Genomic DNA, 23,905 nt, shown 5'->3' with positions numbered 1-23,905 from the left:
GTATAGTCCTCCTTCTGGTTGTGTCAAAATACGGGAATCTGTCCTTTAAAAATAAACATTATTTCCAGCATAAACAGGTATGAAGAACAGAAGTCAACTCTAAAGGTTAAAATGTGTTCTCTTAAAACACTGCAAAAAAGTTAAAACTCAGTGAATCATTTTAAAGTATTTAGTAACTAATACAGGGAAATGTCTTACACGACTTGGGAAAAGGCTACCCAACAAAGACCAAGCTATATAGTCTATTCATTCTGTATTCCTTAAAGAGAGCAACATTAATTGTATAAAACAAACCTAAGGAAGTTAAGCCGTTCTTGAACTTCTTGAACGTGACTGTATCTACTTCCCAGCCTCACAGTTTGTGGGTCATAATCTTCATGGTCTGCAAATTAAGAAAAAAATCACGCATTATACACATGGATAACCCAAATCACTGCTGACTTCAACCAAAGAAATTAGATCAGTTAAAATGCCATTAATCCTTTATCATTAAGAGGCAACCTAAATTCTACCAATTGGTGGTTTCTATCCATCTCCTGTTTTCCCTACAAAAATACTTTCCTGTTACATAACCAAAAGAAAATCATCTGTTAAATGTGTTATCAAAAATAATTATTCAGCAAAACCCTTTCATGCAACCTTCACACACAATGAAGCAATTCATGATTGCAGCCTAAGACCAACCTAAGTGGTCTATGAACTGACAAGGAAGACCAAATTTTTTTCTTCAGGCCGGGCGCAGTGGCTCATTCCAGTAATCCCAGCATTTGGGAGGCCGAGGCGGGCGGATCACGAGGTCAGGAGATCAAGACCATCCTGGCTAACACGGTAAAACCCCGTCTCTACTAAAAACAAAAAAAAAATCAGCCGGGCGTTGTGGCGGGTGCCTGTAGTCCCAGCTACTGGGGAGGCTGAGGAAGGAGAATGGCGTGAACCTGGGAGGAGGAGTTTGCAGTGAGCTGAGATCCCACCATTGCACTCCAGCCTGGGCGACAGAGCGAGACTCCGTCTCAAAAAAAAAAAAAAAAAAAGAAAAAAAAATTTTTTTTCTTCAATTTCTTACCTGTTACACTGAAAGGTGTTTTCATGAAGAAAAAATTATTTTGATGTAAAAATAAATATTACACCTAAGAAGTGAGGGTAACACAAGATGCTACTCTACATGACCAACTTATACAATCGTCACCATTACCATGTTAATGTCCAGAATGTGTCATTTTCCTTCAGCATTAATTACTGTATTTCCGTATCAGATCCTAGACCCTTGGTATGTGCAAGCTATTGTTAAAGAGTCTATGTGAGCTCCTTTGGAAATCAGTAATCAAAGTCTTCAAAATACTGATATTTCTTCTCTGAATAAACTCTTGATGTGTTATAAAGATGGGACATTCATAATGTCTGGAAACATATTTGGTTTTGATCTTTTGGTAAAGAAAAAAGCCCCACATATTACGACCAACTACTTTCTAATTCCACACATACTGGAATATGCAAATAGGCATAAACACTGTCTACTTCCATGAATGTATATTTCATCAGACACTGGGACTTAAAGGACTACTTCAAGAGGTTTTCTTAAGAAACTGGAAAGAAAATCAAGTTTTAGCTCATGCCTGTAATTCCAGCAATTAGGGAAGCCCAGGCAGTAGTATCGCTTCAGGCCAGGAGTTCGAGACCAGCCTGGGGAACATAGCAAGATCCAGTCTCAAAAAAAAAAAAAAAAATTAGCCAGGTGTGGTGGCTGAAGTGAGAGGATGGTTTGAGCCCAAGAGTTCGAGGCTGCAGTGAGCTATGATTGCACCACTGTACTCCAGCCCGGGCAATATCAAGACCTTGTCTCTTAAAAAAGCGAGGCATCGTGGCTCACACCTGTAATCCTAGCACTTTGGGATGGCAAGGTGGGCAGATTACCTGAGGTCAGGAGTTCAAGACCAGCTTGGCCAACATGGTGAAACCCCATCTCTACTAAAAATAAAAAAATTAGTCGGGCATGGTGGCAGGCGCCTGTAATCCCAGCTGCTCCGGGGGCTGAGACAGGAGAATTGCTTGAACTCGGGAGGCGGAGGTTGCAGTGAGCCGAGATTGTGCCACTGCACTCCAGCCTGGGTGACAGAACGAGACTCCGTCGCAAAAAAACAACAAGAAAAAGCAAGAATTCTCATACTCTTTACCTGTATTCACCAACTGTTGACATCTTCCTCCATTTGCTTCATTAGCTGCCACACATATAAAAAATACACACATACATGTGTGTGCATAATCTTTCTAAACTATTTGAGAGTTGGACATGTCTTTTTACCCTTAAATACGTCAATGAGTATTTCCAAATAACAAGAAAACTACACTAGTAAAATACTATTATCATCTAACCCAGGGTTTCCATTATTGACGTTTGGCCAGGTAATCTTCATTGTGTAGGACTGTTCTGTCTAGGACTATACTATAGGTTACTTAGTAACATTCTAGGCTTCTACTCACCCCTCAACCCCAGTTTAAGACAGCTCCAGACATTGTCAAATAGCCACCTCCACCCCCTCGGAGAAGCACTGATTTAATTCATGGTCCATATTCGAGTTTCATCAATTTTCCCAATAATGTCCTTTTACATCTTTTCTACAAAGTCCAAGATTGTATTTGGTTCTCATGACTTTTTATTTTTTAATCTGCAGAATTAATCATCCTTTGTGTTCTCTGACCTTTTTGAAAACTGGAAGCCAATTTTGTTGAAATGTCACTCAATTTGGGCTTCCACGCCACTTCCTCATAATTAGATCAGTCTAAGCATTGTGGCCAGTAACACAGAAGGGAGGCAGGTTTCTCTGCTGTAAAGGTACTACTTTTCTCTTTGTAATTAATAAGTAATTTGTGGAGAGAGACTTTGAGACTATGTAACTATTTTGTTAAACTTTTATCCACTAGTTTTAGCAAACAACCCACCTTCCTTTTTTCGTTTAGGTGCTAACACTTTACTTATGAAGAACTGGGACCCTGCACAAAGAGTAGAACTTTGGAAGCATTCAACTGATAGCTAATCAGTAAAAGTCAAGAAATAAGATGCCTTTATGCTAAATAGGAATGAAGAGGCCCTCTTACTCAAGAGAAGCTTCCAAGCTGTCAAGACATATATATATATATATATACACACACACATACACACACACACACACACACACACATACACACACACATATACATACATACATACATAACTGGTAGTTTTGTAGTAAATATTCAGTTCAAAACAAATACCTGGACTTGTTAGCTAGCAGTCAAATGAGGAGGATAATCCATTTTTGACTCATATTGTCTAGGTGGCAAGTATCCCACTGAAAACAGCAGGAAGAATTAGATGAGACTAAATTACACAGGTGTCTATGAAAATAGGTAGGAAGAGGTGGTGAATCATGGCTGAGACTAACATAAATTGGTTCTTGTCATCATAAACAGCAAGTTTTCTAGGGTCCATTTTAGAACTTATATTAAAAGTTCATTTAAAAAAAAATCTTGAGTCATAAAGTACCATAAAATCCATCCATTTAAATACAATTCAATTTTTTTAGTAGAGTTGTATAACTACCATCACAATCTAAGTCTACAACACTTTTCTCACCCCAAGAAGAAACCCTGTACAAATCACCCCCTCCCCTTGTTCTTGCGGCTTAAGTCTGAGGCATTTCATATAAAAATGGAATCATGGCTGAGCACAGTGGCTCATGCCTGTAATCCCAGCACTTTGTGAGGCTGAGGTGGGCTGATCATCTGAGGTCAGGAGTTTGAGACCAGCCTGGCCAACATGGCAAAACCCTGTTTCTACTTAAAAAAAAAAAAAAAAAATTAGTCAGGCATGGTGGCATGTGCCTGTAATCCCACGTACTCAGGAGATTAAGGCATGAGAATCACTTGAATTCAGGAGGCGGAGGTTGCAGTGAGCCGAGTTGGTGCCACTGCACTCCAGCCTGGGCGACACAGCGAGACTTCACCTCAAAAAACAAAAAAATTATGCAATATGTGGTATTTTCTGATGGACTTTTTCCCACTTAGCATAATGTTTTCAAAGTTCATTCATGTTGTACAGATTTATGTATACATTTCACTTGGGTATGTAACTGGGAATGAGTAATATGGTAAATTCTACGATTAACATTTTGCAAGGTGGCTGTGCCACTCTACAATCCCACAAGGACTATACGAACGCTCCAATTTCTCCATAGCCTCATCAACATTTACTGTTTTTTGTCACCCTAGTAGGTATGAAGTAGCATTATCTCACTGTGGTTCTGATTTTCATTCCCCTAATAACTAATAATACTAAGTATCTTTTCAAGTGCTCATTGGTCATTTGTATACCTTCTTTGCAGAAATTTCTTTTTTTTTTTTTTTTTTGAGACGGAGTCTCGCTCTGTAGCCCAGGCTGGAGTGCAGTGGCCGGATCTCAGCTCACTGCAAGCTCCGCCTCCCGGGTTCACGCCATTCTCCGGCCTCAGCCTCCCGAGTAGCTGGGACTACAGGCGCCCGCCACCTCGCCCGGCTAGTTTTTTGTATTTCTTAGTAGAGACGGGGTTTCACCGTGTTATCCAGGATGGTCTCGATCTCCTGACCTCGTGATCCACCCGTCTCGGCCTCCCAAAGTGCTGGGATTATAGGCTTGAGCCACCGCGCCCGGCCCTTTGCAGAAATTTCTATTCAGATCCTTTGCATCCATTTCTTAATTGGGTTGTCTACTTCTTTTTCTCGCCTAGTTACCCTGGCTAACTCCTCAAGCAGAATGTTAAATAGAAGTGATTGGAGTGGACATCTTTTGTCTCATTCTTGTTCCTAAGGGGAAAGCAACCAGTCTTTTACCATTAATTAGTATGATGTTAGCTATGGGTTTTTTGGGATACTCTTGATCAGGGAGAGGAAGTTTCCTTCTATTCCTAGTTTGAGCCTTTTTATATTGAAAGGAGGTTGGATTGGACAAATGCTTTTTCTGCATCTATTAAGATGATATATGGTTTTAGTAGTTTCACTATTGTTGGAGTATTCCATAGATGTCTGTCAGGTCTGTAGCCTGTTAGAAACGGGGCCGCATAGCAGGAGGTAAACCCACCCCCACCCCCCTAGTCCGTGGAAAAATTGTCTTCCACAAAACCAGTCCCTAGTGCCAAAAAGGTTGGGGACCGCTGGTTTATAGTATTCAAGTATTTTTTTCCTGCAAATTTGGAACACTCTGCCTGATGTCACTTGTTTTGGGCCTAGTTACTTCCTTTAGGATGTCTTGTAAGCCAAGTCTTAGAGCAACAAATTCTCTCAGTCTTTGTTTATCTGGGAATATCTTTAGCTTGCCTTCAGATTTTAAAGATTGTGCTGCTGAACGTAAAATTCTTGGTTGTCAGGTCTGTCCCCCAACCCCAGCACTTTGAGTATGTTGTCCTATTGCCTTCTGGCCTCAATGTTTCTGATGAGAAGTTAGCTGTTAATTTTTATTGGGGTTTCCTTGTGCAGGAAGACTCATTTTTCTCTTACTACCTTCCAATTGTTCTGACTACAATGTGTCTCAGTCTGGGGCTCTCTGCATTTACCGTATTTGCAATTCTTTAAGCTTCTTGTCTTTCATCAAATTTGGGATGCTTTCAGTGACTATGTCTCCTTCTGTCACTCTCATTCATCTGGTATTCCCATTACAATTAATATTGGTCCCCCTTCATGGTACACAATATTTCCGTGAGATTCTGTTCACTTTTCCTGTTCTTCAGATTGCATAATTTCTACTAATCTATCTTCAAGTTCACTGATTAATTCTTCTGCCAGCTCAAATCTATTGTTTAGCCCCCCTTATGAATATTTCATTTTGGTTATTATACTTTTCAAGTACAAAATTTCTACATGATTTTTAAAATAAAAAATAATTTCTCTTTACTATCCTCTAATTTAGACATTGTCATTAATACTTTAAAAAATTCTTTAGACATAGTTTTCTTCAGTTCTAGAGCATATTTGTAATTCAAGTCTTTCCTGTCAAGTGTGTCTATAAAGCCCTCCATGTGGCCTCCTTCAAAGGCAGTCTCTGTGTCAGTCTACAGGTCACATCTTCCCATTTGTTTGCATGCCTCAATTTTTGTCATCAAAATCTGGGTATGTTAGATATACAATAACAACCTGAATACTGATCTCCCTTCCCCCACCCATTTGCTTGCTTGTTCAGTGACTGGGCTATGACTATGGGAAACAGACTATAGTCTATTTCCCTCACAGTGCACAGCTTCCGACAGCTCTGTCCAGATGTTTTCCTCCTCCTTTTAATCCTTTAGCCTGCCTACCTAGGAGTTGTCCCTGGGTCAGTATAAGCCCTTTACTGGCCAAACCCTGTGCTTAAGCCTCCTTGACTAGTAGATTTTTACCCTTTACCACTGGATGCCTGCGTGGCTTGGAGGCTGCTATCACACCACTCAAAAAGTTTATGTTTTTGTCCTATGTTCATTCGGAGACAAGTAGCTTGCATGTTCCCTTCTCAATCACTCCAGCTAAGGATGCAGTCTTACTTTAAGGATGCAATGATATATACACAGTCTTCCAGACTGCCAGAGATACATGTAATTTTCACATCTGGCTTCCTAAAGAGTTGCCCCTGAGTCAGGGTAGCTTATTATTCACCCAGTGCTCTGTTTGGTCAGAGCTGTATTTAAGTCCACTGTACCGGTGAGGCTTTCACCCTTTGGTGATGGATCGACATGAAGCTTGGGGAATGTTTTCAATTTGTCCCGTGTCCAGTTCTGATGGTTTCTGCTTAGGTGCAGCCTAATGCATACACGTATCATTCCTGACCCCCAGGGTTGACTGTGATCACAAGAGGGCTTGTCTTGGCTATCTCTTTATCTAGATCTTTCTGTTAAACTTCTGGTTGCTCATCCTGTGACTTGCTGATACCAGTACAAGGGAGCCACAAGCACTTTCCTAATTCTTCATCACCCAAATCTCCATTTGTGATAATACCCTTAGGCATGCACGGTATGGTCTGGTCCAAAGAAAGATGGTCTCTTCAAGCACAACTGCTGAGCACAGCATCCTCACACCTTATCTCTCCATCTGGACAGAACATCTATGCTACTGTTTAGGAGATAGAGGGAGGACAGCAGCTAGCTTCTCCCAAAATGATATCCCTGCTTTAAGAGCAGGTGCTGGTGTTGGGGGTGTGGGATCAAACTATGATTTTCTCAGATTGCACTCCCTGACATATAATTTCCACCCTGTGAGCAAGCTAGGTTGGGGATAATCAGAGCCCCAGTATTCTCAGTCTGTCATGCCTTAAGTAAAGCATTTATCCTACAAGTAGGCACTGAGTGAGGTAAAAGAGTCTCAGTTTTCTTGGACATGACTGCCTGGAACAGAGCTTCTGTCACATAGGGCTGAAAAGGATCAGAAATGCCAGTAGCCTGCACCTCATGTGGTCAAACTATAGCCCCTAGACTGGCAGCCGTGGGGAGAGGGAGCCCCTGCTTCTTAGTCATACCTGCCTGGAGTAGAGTTTCCACACAAAAAAGCTGGATCTGAACATGGGAGAACAGAACAAGTTGTGGCTCAAATGCTACAGACTCTTACTGTTTTGCAGATTTAACAGATTTTCTTGAGTGTTTTCCCATTTGCTATACTCCCTTAGGACAATTTTCAGGTACTCTAAATGACTATTTTTAATATTTATCTCCAGTTAAATGGCTGTTTCTTTTTTTTTTTTTTTTTTTTTTTTTTGAGGCGGAGTCTTGCTCTGTCGCCCAGGCTGGAGTGCAGTGGCCGGATCTCAGCTCACTGCAAGCTCCGCCTCCCGGGTTCCCGCCATTCTCCTGCCTCAGCCTCCCGTGTAGCTGGGACTACAGGCGCCGCCACCACGCCCGGCTAATTTTTTGTATTTTTAGTAGAGACGGGGTTTCACTGTGTTAGCCAGGATGGTCTCGATCTCCTGACCTCGTGATCCGCCCGTCTCGGCCTCCCAAAGTGCTGGGATTACAGGCTTGAGCCACCGCGCCCGGCCTTAAATGGCTGTTTCGTTAAGGCCTGCTGAACATTTTACTCTGCCATTCCAGATATGAAAATCCTCACCCCCTTGGGTTTATTTTCATCATATACTCTACATTTGTTAGTCGGCATTTTTGTTTACATGAGTATTTTCATATTTTCATTACTAATTTTGACCTAATTATGGCCAGTGAAAGCCAACTCCTGTGTCCTTCTGACATGTCAACATGTAAGAAAAGTTGAACACTTTACTTTCTGGAATAGGATGGTCAAGGATCATGTTGTACTTTCCCTGTTCCAGGCCTGAAAACAGTCGTTTCTCCAGGAAGGTATAAATTGTTCACAAAATGGATAATATTTAATTATTTTTAAACCACACAGACTTAACAGTATTTCATGGTTCATGTGTACGAATGAGTCAGAAGTGAGAAAATCTAGCACAGGATCTGCATCCTAACATAGCACTGCTGGTGAATGACACTCATAAAGAAATCCTTTTGTGTGGAAAATGTTCCTAAAAACTGTTAGTTGGATGGAAAAGACTGGGAAGAAGTAACAGAAGGTGGCAGTCCTAAGTAAACAGAGTGCAAAAATCTGACCTACAGTGAAGTTGGGTCATCCAACTGTATCCAGAAATAAGAAAAAATGGTAAATTAAACTTTCAGTAAGTACTGAAGTCAGTAGAATGACTATTCTACCAATGAGTTAAAACTTAAGTGAAAACTAAAAGGTGATTTATACTTTATTGTATGCATATGAAAAACTTTTAAAGAATAATTTAAGTAAGCACCAGTGTATGAAAGCACTTGTAGTGAGAACCTGAGTAAATACTGTAGAGAATTTTACTAAGTTCATTCTTTTATCTAAATAATATTTATAGGGGGTAAAATCAGCTAATCATGCTTACTGAGGAAATGTTTTTCCCCACAAAGCTAAAGATGCTAGTGAAGATAAAAGACAGAAGACAGGCAGGACAAACCATTGGTAAAATGGTTATCAGAAATTGAGAATATCAGTGAACTGTGGAAGCCTGATGTTATCATGCCAAGTAACCTAATGCCTCATACCTAATGGGATTCATCTATCACTTTTATTATAGAGGCAAAAACCATAATTTACTTTAGAATTGCAAATTTAGAAATGTTACTGGATGATGTTACCACAGAAGTGATTTAACGTTGTAAAAAGTTTAATAGAAGAATTTTACTAGTTTTAAAAATTATTTTCCCCCACCCCCATATTTAAGTATCTCCAGACTCATCAGTATTAATCAAGAGTAGTGTAATAAATTGGAAGAAGAAAAGGTACCAAGGTTAGGAGAAAGAAAAGGTATGATGTTAAAATTCAGAGGGGAATTTACTATGTGCCAGACATTATTCTAGCATGAATAACCTGCCCACAGTCATACAGCTAATATGTTTGGGTCATGTTTCAGACCTAGGCAACCTGACTATGCAGACTCACATCTCTCAGTCTGTAGATATACAGACAACATAAGGAGGAAAAACTGAAGAATGTAATCGTGACAACGAAGTTGAGATGAGGCAGTAACTCAAGTAGAATTGTACTACAATGTAGCAGAAAAAACCCTAGTAAGACAGTAGGGTTCCTGACCTCTGACAATGAAATTAACCACCACATGCAAATGAAGTAAATAAAAATCAGCATTAAAGCACATATGGATTATATGGCTCTACTCTGGGGGAAGGCCCTCCTTGGCAATCATGAGGGCTTTGTACCACCAGGAAGAGATTATAATCATAATATACTAAACCCTACTACACATAAACCTCTTTTTTATCTCAATGATTTTGAGTACCTTTGGTATAGAACATAAATCACATGGCTGTACTGCCTTGATCGTTCTATTATACTGCTTAGAAAGAACTTAGGACTGAAACGCTCAGATCACTGTCTGTTGCTCATCAGCTGCCTAACACTTAGATTGCTTGTCTAGCTCTATAATCTATTGGCCCCGAGGGGATAAATGGAAGAACAAAGAGTCAACACTATTACCAGAAGTATCAGAAGAGTTGCTTAATTTTTATGTTTATCTGAATTTCATTGGGAAATGTATGTAAGTATTAAGCAAAAATCTGGTAATTCATAAGCACCAGGGGATTTTATTCAATAATGTCAAAAGCCTACTCCCCAAATATTGAGTATTATAAATATTCTCATTTTTAACATACACACACTATGGGCTTCTGCAAATCCTACATAACATGTTAAATGAATGGTAAGTTGAGTAATCAGTATGTTTAACTCTATCACTAACATTGGTAATACAGTATTTTCTTCTTATATACTGCTCTGGAAACAAACTTGAAACTACAAAGTATCAATGGGGAAAGGGGCATGAATTTGTCATAAGACAGAGGAGGAATAGTATATACTGAGAAGCCATCCCTACTCTTGCACACACAGACTGACATAACTGTCAGAGGGCAAAAGAGCACTGACACAAGGCTCCACATATGGCAGGCACTTATAATCAGGATCTGTTGAAATCACAGGAAACTTTATCCTAAACATGTTCAAACAATTTCACACTTTGAATGCCAATGTAAACATCTAGATTCTTATAGCCAGCCTCCCATCTCTACTCTTATGTTTTTTAAATTCATGGAGTCTCGAAGCACTTACAAAACATAAGCTTGGGATTATAAAAGAACTATAATGTAAGAACAGACATAGACAAAACAAGTTTCCTTTTAAAAAGCTAAAGGTGGTGGTAAAGGAAATAAAGGTTGCAAATGAGTCAAGTACATTCCTAAGAAGGTAGCAATCAATTGTAATAAAGGCAGGCAGAGCTCCCAAGGCAGGGAAGAAAAATCTATTTAACAAAGAGAATGGGGGAAGGCAAGCACTTAGTAAAGACCCTTAAACTGCTGGCCTGGAGTTTAGGATGTCTAACAGTTGGGAGTAATAGTGGATCTTAAACCCATAAAGGAACATGATTTATATTTCTAAGGTAATTAATGCAAAAAAAGGTCACTGCTATTTCCCATAGTTTATTTTAGCTTACAATACATACCTCTAGCATATAGTCTCATGCTTTCCATGTAAGTTGCAAGGTTTTCTGCTACCAAAGTAACTAGGGCATGATTGTGTTGAAGTTGATTGATTAAGTCATGGCGATAAAACACATGGGGACTTCGCTGAGTTTGACTGAAACGAGAAGAACTTAACAATATAATTAGGCAATTAAACTCTGTTGTAATCAGAAGAGTTCGTACTATCTAAATTCTTAGCTACTGATTTAATAATTTAAAAATTATACTTTTGTACATTTACTTTTTTTAATGAAAATATCACAACTAACTTAAACTCTTCAAAAAATAAGACATTTATTACATTATTCTTATTTTACACAAAAAGCATCCATCAGTATTCACCAACTTCACCAAATGGGAGTATACCTCAATGACTATTTTCTATCCTATAATAGTACCAACGTGCTTGTGTTACTTAATTATTACCAAAATTATAAAATAGAAACATTTTTTGCAAGACTAGCATCACAAAAATTATGCTACAGTTGTAAGGAAGAATTTTATTAATTATTAGCTATTTAAGAAAACATCCTGGGACACTCTGTAGCCAAGTTTGCCCACAAGTGTCACCACAAAGACTAATCTGTTTTGCTATCTTCATTGAAACCTAATCTGTTTTGCTACCTTTGCTGAAACCAATCAACTTTCACATCCATTACTACTATTTTAGGGGAGACGAGGCCACTATTCTTGGAAGACTATGTAAACTACTGTGTCTACTTCGAAAGCCAAATGCATTCATTTGAGAAAGGCCGAAAGTCTTATGTACGATGGGCCAAACATACTCAAAATACGCCCTCAAATAAATATTATTGTTAATGAGATATATGTCTCAATTTCTTACAATGTTTATATCTGCATAGCTTTTCCAATTTGATATTTTTTTCTAGCCTTAGGGAAAAAAGTGAGACAAAGTTCAACTGTTTAAATAAAGACATATACATGACCTTTTCTCTTTCTGTCTGAGCTATAATCATAGTAATGTAGAGCTGTAAAGGATCCTGGCACTCATTTAATCTTACATATAAACAAAACATGTTTTTTTTTTTTTTTTTTTTTTTTTTTTTTGAGACAGTCTCACTCTGTTGCTCAAGCTGGAATGCAGTGGTGCAATCTCAGTTCACTGCAACCTCTGCCTCCCAGGCTCAAGCGATTCTAGTGCCTCAGCCTCCCGAGTAGCTGGGACCATAGGCGCATGCCACCACGCCTGGCTTATTTCTGTATTTTTAGTAAAGACAGGGTTTCGCCATGTTGGCCAGGCTGGTCTCAAACTCCTGGCCTCAGGTGATCCACCCTCCTCGGCCTCCCAAAGTTCTAGGATTATAGGGGTGGGCCACCACACTAGGCCAAACATGATTCTTTACAGAATTTTTACAAGATTAAATTACTGGTTTGACCCAAGATTCACACCTAGAAATCCTGACTCCACTGTGAATATTCCTTCTATTGCACCCTGCTCTCTTTCTCTTCACATTATTTTTCCTTTTCATGTTATCAGTTCCAACTCTATTACCAGAAAATAGGACAAACTATTTCAGTAACCAGAATTTGACACCTAAGATAGTATAAAGACAGCTATTAAAAAGAAATTTAGCTAAAACAAATGTTTAAAAATTATGAAACTGTATCTTGTCATCAATTTAAATGTCCTTGTGGTCTAATCCAACTTTAAAGACATGCCATGAAACTTCTTGGCATACTTGCTGGAAATATGGTATGTATATAATAATAATTCTGAACCAAGAACCCAAAAGCAATATTATCTTGATTCTGATATTTATCACTTAACTGTGGCTTACTTCCTCATTAATAAAACAAAGGAGATAGATATAATAAAGGATTCTTTTGTTTCAAACACTTCTTATATAGCCTCTTCTCACTCCACTAATTGAAAAATTTGCATTTGCCAGCCGATATGCTGTTTCTTTTCAATAAAGTACATAAATTTAAATATTGAAATTTTCTATGTTAAAAAGTCTTACCTCAAATTTTGAGGCGCTTCACCAAACAAACTACAAATTTCTCTAATCTGTTTCAGGGCGGGAATAACCCATTTGTCATTTGTGCGAAGTTCTTCTATAAAGCGATCTATCCATTGGATCTTTTGTGTATCACGGTCCTTAAACAAATGATTTCAATGTTTTAAACAGATCAATACTCAGGAGAATTTTATTTTCAAATTATTTTGAGAATTGTAAAATAAAAGCTTTTCTTTTAAGATTAGCAACACAAGCATCATGTTGTAATTACAGTAAAGAGTTTAAATAATAAAAGCTTTAAGTTTGTTTTTATTTCACATTTACTACCAAAACTCCAAAAAGCCCAGCACTGTTATAAAAGCTTTGTATTATATGGACTGAAATTGATCTGCACACACTGCAGATCCTAAGTATTAGTCACACTGACAGAAAGTTTGATTTTCCAAGTTTGCCAGAGAGTAGGTATTTAGCCAGTATTTTAAGAGATTCTACCATATCATAAAATCCAGAATTAATACATAACAAGACCCTGACTGTTACTCTAACTCTAAATGGGCCATCTTTTAGTAGAGTGAAGAACACTGAAAATGTATATTTGACTAAGAAAATAAATACAATGACAACTACATTTAAAAATAATCACCAAAATCAAAATAAAGAAACATACATACAAGGAGAGAAAAAGGAGAGAGGCAGATATAAACTGTTAAAAATTAAATTAAGAATGTTATAAACTCAAAATTATTTCGATTATGATATTTTACTTCTCAAACCTTAAGTTACTTCAGCTCTTCCCCTAAAGTCAATAGTAAACTGCAAGTTTGTGTGACTAACAATTTTGTAAGCTCGGATTATTTTACTTTTGCATACAAGGAAAGGAAAACAATTTTGTGGAGTTTTTTTTTTTTTTTCCTGAAACCCCTCAAGTTTGGTATTATTTTGTAATGCAGATATTCCTTTTTTGGTAGCAAAATTAGGATCATACTCTTAAGTGATATTAATCCTTTTAATGGCTCCATAATACAACCTTGTATAAACTATTAGTAATTATTCACAGCTGGGAGCTGTGGCTCATGCCTATAATCCCACCACTTTGGGAGGCCGAGGCGGGTGGATCACTTGAGGTCAGGAGTTCGAGACCAGCCTGGCCAACATGGTGAAACCCAGTCTCTACTAAAAACACAAAACAATTAGCTGGGCGTGGTGGCAGGCCTCCGTAATCCCAGCTACTGGGGAGGCCAAGGCAGGAAAATTGCTTGAACCTGGGAGGCGGAGGTTGCAGTGAGCCAAGATTGCACCACTGTACTCTCCAGCCTGGGCAACAAACAGAACAAGACTCCGTCTCAAAAAAAAAAAAAAGTAATTATTCAGGAGGCTTCCACATGTTCATGTCCATAAACACTAATGAATGTCCTTGTGGGTACCTCTTTGTATCCTTTTTCACTATTTCTGAGAAGAAATTTATCTAAGTAGAATTGCTGAGTTTAATAGTGTGTACATTTTTAAGGCCATGAAAATATTTATGATCAAATATACACTTTGACAGCAGTTTTGGCAAGCAGAAGGGAAAAGGTGGCAGTTGGAGAATGACTTTAAAAAATTTTTTCCCAAACAATAAATGAAAGTTGAAGTTAAAAAAGGCAACAGTCTACTAAATTCAGTGAAATTCAGTAACTATTCATGAATGAATGTGTAAATCACTATGCCAGGCACTGATACTAATAGATATTTAAAAGAGAAGTTACCAGTTAAAAGCCCTGATAGCAAATGTACTGCTCTGATTCAAGACTCCTCAGAAGGACCCTTGATTTAATGAAATAATTTATACTCAAGGCCTTTATTACTATTTGATTTGCTGAATACTTAACAAACTGTCACAAATAATCACAGTCAAAATCTGAGTAGTATCTACATTAATACACCTTCCTGAGCTTTCCTTGGCTCTTACCTAAATACCAGTCCATCAGTGTAACAAATAGTTTTATTAACATGTGAGAAATTACTCAATGTTCACTTTACCATGTATTAAAAAATACACATGCTACAAATTAGACTGTAGGGAAATTGTGTGATTTGCTCATTGTGGAGGCACTAAATGTTTTAATGGTTAGGAAATTCTATTAATTTTTCTTAACTTCCCTATGAGCAAAGAAAACCTCATTTCTCTTCCCTCTGAAGTCCCTAATCAGCTTTAATATTCGAATTCTATTCAAAACTGGCATTTCAGAACCATACACTTGGTAATACCACCACTGTATAATCTGTTCTGTTTATACTTTCTCCTAAGGAGACTAAAATGCTTTTCAGATGAGTCACAAAACCTTGATGTACACATTCTAAGGAAGGCAGACTAATGAATTTTTTGTTCAACTCTGGAAGACCATTTAAAAACTAACAATGTCAGAGTAACATAGAACTATTCTGTAACTAAGCCATCCTAACTGAAGGGGGAAGGGGAAAGGTGACAAAAAGTGAGCAAAGCAGTATACTCTTACCTGGGAGCAACTGTAATCTAGTATTTTTATGTGGGCACTGAGAGCCAGGTCCATGATATCTACAGGCACATCATCACTGTGAGCTAGATTCCACAGAAGGTTCAACACTTTGTGTGCCATCACACCATCTTTATCATCTTCTGCAAGACGACGTATCAGCTCAAGTAGCTTTTCACGTTGCTTTTTACTCGCATTTGTCCAACTGGCCTGGAAAAAAATTAAGTGACATGAAAACACATATTTAGTCACCACTTCATAAGTTGTCACCAGGTTAACTATATTCAAATTCATCAAAAGAAATGTAGCTAAGCACAGAATTATTCAAGTGAGATCTGAAAATACAGTTAGCCTGGCATTTTTTTACAGGGTAAATTCCAAAAATGAAAAATAAATGATACATTATTTCAATTTAGAAGACACCCAATTAAAAACTCTAAAATACATTTTTTTAAAACCTCTAAAATGGTACTGTAATACAACATGGTTATCATGCTTGTGGAAGGGCAGGGTACTAATGGCATTTAGTGAGTAGAGACCAGGGATGCTGCTAAGCAACATGGGAAAAGCTTTATGAGTAAAGTTACTGCTATGGTTTGAATGTCCCCTCCAAAACTCATGATTAAGCTGGCACCATGCCTCTTGTACTTCCCAACCTCCGGAACCATAAGCCAAATAAAATTCTGTTCTTTATAAATTACCCAGTCTGTGGTGTTGTTATAGCAGCAGAAAATGGACTAAGTTGCTAATCAATGTTTATTAGAAAATAAACTGAAATGAACCTAACACATCAAACAGTAGAAGAACGATTAAGCTGACTGGGCGCAGTGGCTCACGCCTATAATCCCAGCACTTTGGGAGACACAGGCAGGCGGATCACCTGAGGTCGGGAGTTCAAGATCAGCCTGGCTAACATGGTGAAACCCCATCTCTACTAAATATACAGAATTAGCTGAGCGTGGTGGCGCATGCCTGTAATCCCAGCTACTCGGGAGGCTGAGACAGGAGAATTGCTTGAATCCAGGAGGCAGTGAGCTGGGATCGTGCCACTGCACTCCAGTCTGGGTGACAGAGAGAGATTCTGTCTCAAAAAAAAAAAAAAAAAAAAAAAAAAAAAAAAAAAAAAGAACGATTAAGTTAATGAGAGAAGATCCGTTCAATGGAATTACTAATATGGTACGTCTTCAAAGATGATGTGAGCGCCCGTTTCTATTTCCTTTCAGTCTACACAAAATAACAAAAGAAATATGACAACGGCTAAGAATATAAGACTTAAATATCAGATTACAATTAAAAACATCTGGCTCACATAACAAAAAGAGAGGCAACTAGGTATTCCTCCTCAAGGAAAAGCACACCACCACTTAAGATATGCTTTAGTAAAATAAAAAACAAAACCTTCTGTATCAAAACTATTGACAGACACCAAGGCAACAAACGATCCAGTTTCTTCAACAAATAAATTGCAGGGAAAGTAAAAAAGAAGGAAGCTAGTTTTAAAGAGACTTAAAAGACATACACATGGACTACACCAGGATCCTGATCAAAACTCACTTCTAAAATGAAGACGTATGATCTAAGACAACTGGAAGTTTTAACACTATGATATTAAGGAATTATTGTTTTTTAGGTAGATAATGGTATTGTGAATTTTTTCATGTACTCATCTTTTAGAGATACAAACTACATGAAAGGAGAAATTAAGAACATCTGTTCAACCAATGCAACCATCGAGTGAGTGAAAAAGATAACCAAACTGGGAGAAATTATTTGTAACTCTTGAACTGACAAGGATTAGCATTCAAAATATATCAAGAACTACAATCCAAAAAAATACAAATAATGCCATGGGGCTGGGGGTGGGGGAATAGACAAAAGACTTGAACAGGCATTCACTAAAAGAGAAAAAAAAAAAAAAGTGAACAGCTCAAAAAATATACAAAAAGATACTCAATCTCATCATTGATCAAGGGATATAAAAACTAAAAGCACAACGAGGTAACATTTCAAACACCAAGAAGATTGTCAAAAATTCAGAACTCTGACACAAACAAGTGCTGGCAAAGATATGAAACTTACTTAGAACTCAAATGTTTAAAAACTAAACTAATGTTTAAAAACTAGGCCAAGGACATAAAGCAAAGTCTAACCCAGAAGGATGGAATCATTTGGTTGCAATCTGCAAAGAATCACAAGGTGACTCAGACTTCATCGCTTCCTTTCAAAATCATCTTTAGCAGAAACTTTCAACACTCCATAAGAATTGCCAGATTTACCAACACCTTGGGAAAAAAGTGCTTGTTACGAAATGACAAGTGCTCAATAAACATATGTTAAGCCAAAGGGGAAAAAACATGAAGAGTTATTATTATATTAAGACCATTATTGTATTTAGACTCTCCTGAGAAGAGAAGGGATACAGGAGACACAATAACAATCAACCCCTTTTTTTACTTCTCTCATCAAAGGCATCACTGGTCACATATCATTTCAAAAGTCTTTATCTTTACAGTGCCCATGATGACCAATTCTATTATTACCTCAGCTGCCTTTGAGATATTTCAATGGATGGAAAAAGTAAGTAAGTTTTACTTTTACATGCATAGAAACAAAATATATAAAAACCACACAAAGATTCACTCAATACTTTGTTCCCTTCAAAATAAAATTTTCCATAAAGCAGCGATTTTTCCATAAAGCAAAGCTTTAATGACCCTAAGACTTGTCTGTGAAACTTGCTTAAAATACAGACTCTTGGGTTTCAGTACCTACTGATCTGATTTAATACGTCTGTGATGGAAGCCAGTAAAAATGGTATTTTTTCTTCTACTGTGAAATACGTATCTAGAAAAGTACAAGCATATACCAACATTACGGTACACAATGTAAACACCTGGGTAACTAGCACCCAGGTAAAAAATAATACCTGGCAAGTAACGCCCCAGAAACCAGCTGTGCCCATTTCAGAACTTTACATTAATGTAATCAAGGTGTATGAATTACTGTGTGGCTTTATTCCTTTCTTCAATCTTCTGTTTATTAGACTCCTCCATATGGTTGAGTTGCTCTTTCATTGCCGTGAAATATTACACTGTATGAACATTCCATAATTTATCTATTCTATGCTTTATCTATCCTACATAGCAGGTTTTTTCGCTATTACAAGTAATTCTGCTACAAGTGTTGTTGAACACGTACCCTGGTGTACATAAGCATGAGTTTCTCAAGTGTATATTCAGAAGTCAAACTGATGAGTTATGAGAATCTTAAACTTTACCAGAAATACCAAGTAGTTCCCAAAGTGGCTATAGCAATTTATGTTCCCACTAGTCGGTATAATTGCTATTTTTAACAAGAAACCTTGGTGACCTAATGATCTAATGCCAGTTGTTAATAGAACACCCCTTAGTGCAAACTGCCAAAAAGTCTTTATGTTCTTAATCCACAAATTCACTAACCACTTGAGCTTTCACAAGCCTAACCCTGGCAACTAATCAAAGATGTTACAAAACATGGCCTCAAAACCCAACATGATGGCATCAATGCAGATATGACTGCAGGACGAGTTCTTGGGCTACCTTATCAGTTACATTTTGATTAACTCATATTTTGCTTGTACATATGACCCCAGAATACCAAGATATTGGTATTCTCTTGCTGTCATCTTACTGTTTATTGCAACCAATCATCCTTCCCTGTAGTCCTACAATTTCCTTGAACCTGTAACTAAAATAGAAACTACCAGGGAAAGAAGTAAAAAGTGATAGCCTGAGTTTCCCTTATGGGGGCTATTAAGAAAATGAACACCAAGTTCTCGTTGGAAAAGAAAACAATGGCCAATTCCTTCACACCACAGACTGTTTAATGGGATTTCTATTGAAGTATTTATTGGCTAAAAGTAATTCACAGATCTAATTAATCAATTATATTTGAAATAGAAAGGTAATATTTTGCTATGTTAACAATTACCTTAAAACAATCAAAAAGATGATCAAGTTGTTCAGGAGAAAAATCCCATGCCAATTTTGCCAGGAGATCATGTACATTCTTCACAATGGCTTCATGTTTCCCTGCCTATTGAAAAACAAAAACAAAATCACAACACAATAGAATCTGAGTAACAGATTAAGTAGTGTATACTGCTTACTGACAACTATTAATAAAGTACTCTTATCTCCTTCATTTAACTGTGTAACACAAGAAAATTCCTAACACAGCCCGCGTGGTGACAAATGCCTATAATCCCACCTACTCGGGAGGCTGAGGCAGGAGAATCACTTGAACCCAGAAGGTGGAGGTTGTAGTGAGCTGTTATCAAGTCACTGCACTCCAGCCTGGGCAACAGAGCGAAACTCTGTCTCCAAAAAAAAAAAAAAAAAAAAAAAAAAAAACCTAACATTATAAAATGCTTTAGAACTGCCATCTAAAACCTGGCAACTTAATTTCATGATATAATAAATATAGCTAATGTGTACTTTGGCAGTTCATACAAACCTTTAATACAATTAATTTAACATGACAATTTTAATATTGCAAATAGAAAAATAAGGCACACTAGGCCAGGCGCGGTGGCTCACGCCTGTAATTACAGCACTTTGGGAGGCTGAGGCGGGTGGATCACAAGGTCAGGAGATCGAGACCATCCTGGCTAACACGGTGAAACCCCGTCTCTACTAAAAATACAAAAAATTAGCCAGGCGTGGTGGTGGGCGCCTGTAGTCCTAGCTACTCAGGAGGCTGAGGCAGGAGAATGGCGTGAACCTGGGAGGCGGAGCTTGCAGTGAGCCGAGATTGCGCCAGCGCACTCCAGCCTGGGCGACAGAGCCAGACTCTGTCTCACCAAAAAAAAAAAGAAAAAAGAAAGAAAAATAAGGCACACTAACAATATTGTTTCAAAACTGGAACCTTAAGCACTCAAAGGAAAAGCTGTTTTCTTGGTTTTTATCAACTAAAAAAAACAAAGCTTTATAATCTACAACTCAATAATGCTTCCCAAGAAATCCATGATTAGAAAACTGTCATTAGTAGAAGGAGTTGCAGTCTCCAACTCAAAAACTAAAAAGGTTACTAATCCTTCTGAAGAGTTATAAATCCTCTGGAATAATTGTTACAGGTCTTTATAAATAATCAAGTGATTTAATTCTCCAGACACTGGAGGTTTTTGCTTTCTATTAAATCTATGAAGAAACCAATTACAGATATCTTTACTCTCTTTCAATAGACACTCCTTATGATTTTACTGTTTGCACCTTTATTTAAAACCACAGACAGCCGGGCGCGGTGGCTCACACCTGTAATCTCAGCACTTTGGGACACCGAGGCGGGTGGATCACGAAGTCAGGAGATCGAGACCAGCCTGGCTAACACAGTGAAACCCTGCCTCTACTAAAAATTACGAAAAATTAACCGGGTGTGGTGGCAGGCACCTGTAGTCCCAGCTACTTGGGAGGCTGAGGCAGGAGAATGGCGTGAATCTGGGAGGCAGAGCTTGCAGTGAGCCAAGATCGTGCCACTGCACTCCAGCCTGGGCAACACAGCAAGACTCCGTCCCAAAAAGAAAGAAAGAAAAAAAAGAAAAAGAGAAAGAAAAAGAAAAAGAAAAAAAAAAGCCACTGACAAATTCTCAACCTTTATCAAATACAGATAAAAGAATATTTTTATTTTTAAAAGATTATTGGTTATTTCAAAAAGATTCCTGGCAAGGTAACAAGCATTTAAATGTTCTCAAAGTCAAACAATACAAGCCTGCATCCACGTCATGACAGCTACTACTGTATTTATTCAGTTTTTAGTATCTTTATTTAAAAAACTAAATAGCCATCACTTTAAATTCCTTACCTGTGCTGCCCAGATATTATCAAGGTCCTGTAAGGTCAGAGCTTTTTCTTTGATGACAAAACGAAGAATCTTCTCCAACTTTTCTACATATTGTGGCTGATGAAGACTATCTCGCAACACTATGGATAAGATATTGTTCTGCTGTATCCATTCCTAAATGTTAATTCAAAAACGTGTTTGAAAGCAGAAATTAAAACAATTTTTTCTTAATTGCTTACACTATTATTAAATATAAGGAAATTTAAAACACATTTACAAAATATAATACTGATAAAATATACTTATGTGTTGCTTTAATGGAAAATTATGAAATTTTATAACAATTTTGCACATACAGAAATCTTCCCATAAATTAGAAATACTGAAATTAAAAAGATTCTACACTCCAGCATTTACTCAGAAAAATATTATTTAAGTACACAATTACCATGGTAGGGTGGGTACAGGACCAATTTTAGGATCTTTGGTTCTTTATCCCAATTTTGCCCCAGAATTATGTTTTGACCTTGGGTAAAAAGGCATTCTATTTTTCACTTTCATTTATGAACAATTATCACATTCTAGGCACTATTACTGCTTATCCATTCTCTCTTTAATTTTCCAAACAATCCTAGTCAGAGATACATTATTATATTACAAAATGTAAACAGGCTCACAGATGCTAGAATTGGAATATGAATCAAGTCATATGCTTCCACAGTCTGTTTTTCTGTAACACTGTGCTAGCTTGCTCAACTAGCATTCATTTGATCTACAGCAATAGAATAAAGTGCTAACTCATGCTACAAACAGGGAGTAATCCACACTATATGATTTTGCAGTATTTAGCTTACTGAGAATAAAAAGTAGTTAGGCCCAAAATGTGCTAGAGAAGTACATGTCTCAGCTGATAAAGAGCCAGTTTTTAACGTCTAATCTGTTGCAGATAGTTGTTTTTATGTTATTCTACATATATACACATATATTTTTAATATAAAGACAGGGTCTTGCTTTGTTGCCCAGGCTGGTCTTGAACTCCTGACCTCAAGCAACCTCTCCTCGGCCTCCCAAAGTACTGGGATTACATGTGTGAGCCACTGCAGAGCCACAGATACTTTTGTAAAACACAGTAAGAATGTCACCATGTCAAACTGCAACTAAAGTTTCTAAACACTTCACTGCTGTTTTCTGTCCTACCTAGGACTTGTTCAAGAACCAGCACCAGTCTTCAGACCACACTTTGAATAGCTCTGTGCTGGACTTTCCACGAGGCAGATACGTACATCATATGTATGAAACTAAATGTCTACCCCGACCCCCTAACACGGCAGTATCTAAGCAGTCTCCACATACATTTTAACACACTCTAATCACTATCTCCCCTATTAAAGTGAGGGCTCCTTGAGGGCAAGGACAGTTCTCCTACAGATGTTTTCCCAAGACTGTCACACAATATACATTCAAAAAATATTGGCACTGTAACTTAGATGGCATACTTACTCATTTCAAAACAATATCATACAAAGTATCTATGGTACATAAAGTTTCCTAAAATTTCAATATCAAAATAAAATTCTCAAAATCGTGATGAAACAATTTGTGTAGATCTTATTCTGGTAATTTTATTTCCTGTTTTAAAACGTTTAACTGTAAATGGCAAATGAACAACAGGTCACTTTATAATGTAGCAGATACTACCCAATCCATTTTCTAGATCAACTCTACCTACTCCATTTCAACCAACTTCCCACTCTCCAACAAACTAGTAATTACTTCAGAACGCCACATTCATCACTAAGTTTATCAAAGATGTTTTAAAGTTACTCATATCACTAACAAATAATAAACTATGTTATTTCAAAAAGTTCTCGGGATTAACAGAGTTATAAATCAATCAAAACACCTCCCAATTCCAGTTTACTTTAAAATGTTACTACTACTAATTTTTTTAGCTAGAGCTATTCTAATTTTTTGTCTTAAGTAGATTCTTATTCATATAAAGAAGAATCGAAAGACTCACTGCCATTCGTTCAGCTGTGAGCCACTCTTCCTCCTCAGGATTACCATGTCGATGGGTATAGTATGACACACTAGATATCACCTTATTAACTTCATTCAGGGCATTCATCTTTCCATTGAAAGAAGAAATTTGCAATAATCTGTAAGAAAAATTCAGTGATAAGTATGATTATAAAATCGGCATAAATAATTATTTCAAGAGGTAAGTATCTTACCTAAGTATCATTTTTAACCTAAATATTTCTAAGTTTTTAACAGTTTCTTCTTGTCCTGGTACCCTTGAAGCTAAATTCTTCAAAGATTTAATAATCATTGAAAGAGCATCATTTTTGGCTTCATTCTTTGCTTCCTTTTTCAGTTCTTCATCAGTTAAGTTTTCTAAAAACTGTGGAACCATTTCTATTATTGGAAGAAAGTACTTTTTCACTGTATGAAGAGTGAGAAACTCATAGCATTGCCCAAATGGTCTGAAATAAGAAAGATATAAAACTCCTGTAAATACGCAATTTCTTAAAATCAATTTAGGACTAAACTCTATTACTTTTTAAAAATC

At 37.4% G+C, this 23,905-nt stretch overlaps 1 protein-coding gene across 8 annotated transcripts in view; it reads right to left on the bottom strand.

The window, feature by feature from the left end:
* Nucleotides 1–23,905, bottom strand: part of USP9X (ubiquitin specific peptidase 9 X-linked) — a 152,936-nt gene that overhangs the window by 73,900 nt on the left and 55,131 nt on the right. For 4 of the 8 annotated variants that reach the window (XM_015127219.3, XM_077988006.1, XM_015127218.3 and 1 more), the window contains exons 8-15: nucleotides 23,568–23,819; nucleotides 23,354–23,492; nucleotides 21,355–21,507; nucleotides 19,486–19,590; nucleotides 15,520–15,726; nucleotides 13,028–13,164; nucleotides 11,027–11,175; nucleotides 295–382 (exon numbers count right to left, since the gene is read on the bottom strand). In XM_015127219.3, the coding sequence (XP_014982705.1) occupies nucleotides 295–382; nucleotides 11,027–11,175; nucleotides 13,028–13,164; nucleotides 15,520–15,726; nucleotides 19,486–19,590; nucleotides 21,355–21,507; nucleotides 23,354–23,492; nucleotides 23,568–23,819 (1,230 nt within the window). The remainder of the gene's footprint in view (nucleotides 1–294; nucleotides 383–11,026; nucleotides 11,176–13,027; nucleotides 13,165–15,519; nucleotides 15,727–19,485; nucleotides 19,591–21,354; nucleotides 21,508–23,353; nucleotides 23,493–23,567; nucleotides 23,820–23,905) is intronic. The other 4 variants (XM_077988005.1, XM_077988007.1, XM_015127220.3 and 1 more) reach the window with 1 other exon arrangement.

This window comes from Macaca mulatta, chromosome X, assembly GCF_049350105.2.
Source record: "Macaca mulatta isolate MMU2019108-1 chromosome X, T2T-MMU8v2.0, whole genome shotgun sequence".
NCBI lineage: Eukaryota > Metazoa > Chordata > Mammalia > Primates > Cercopithecidae > Macaca > Macaca mulatta.
Note: the sequence above shows the minus strand (reverse complement) of the source record. Positions and strands in the feature narration are given on the sequence as shown.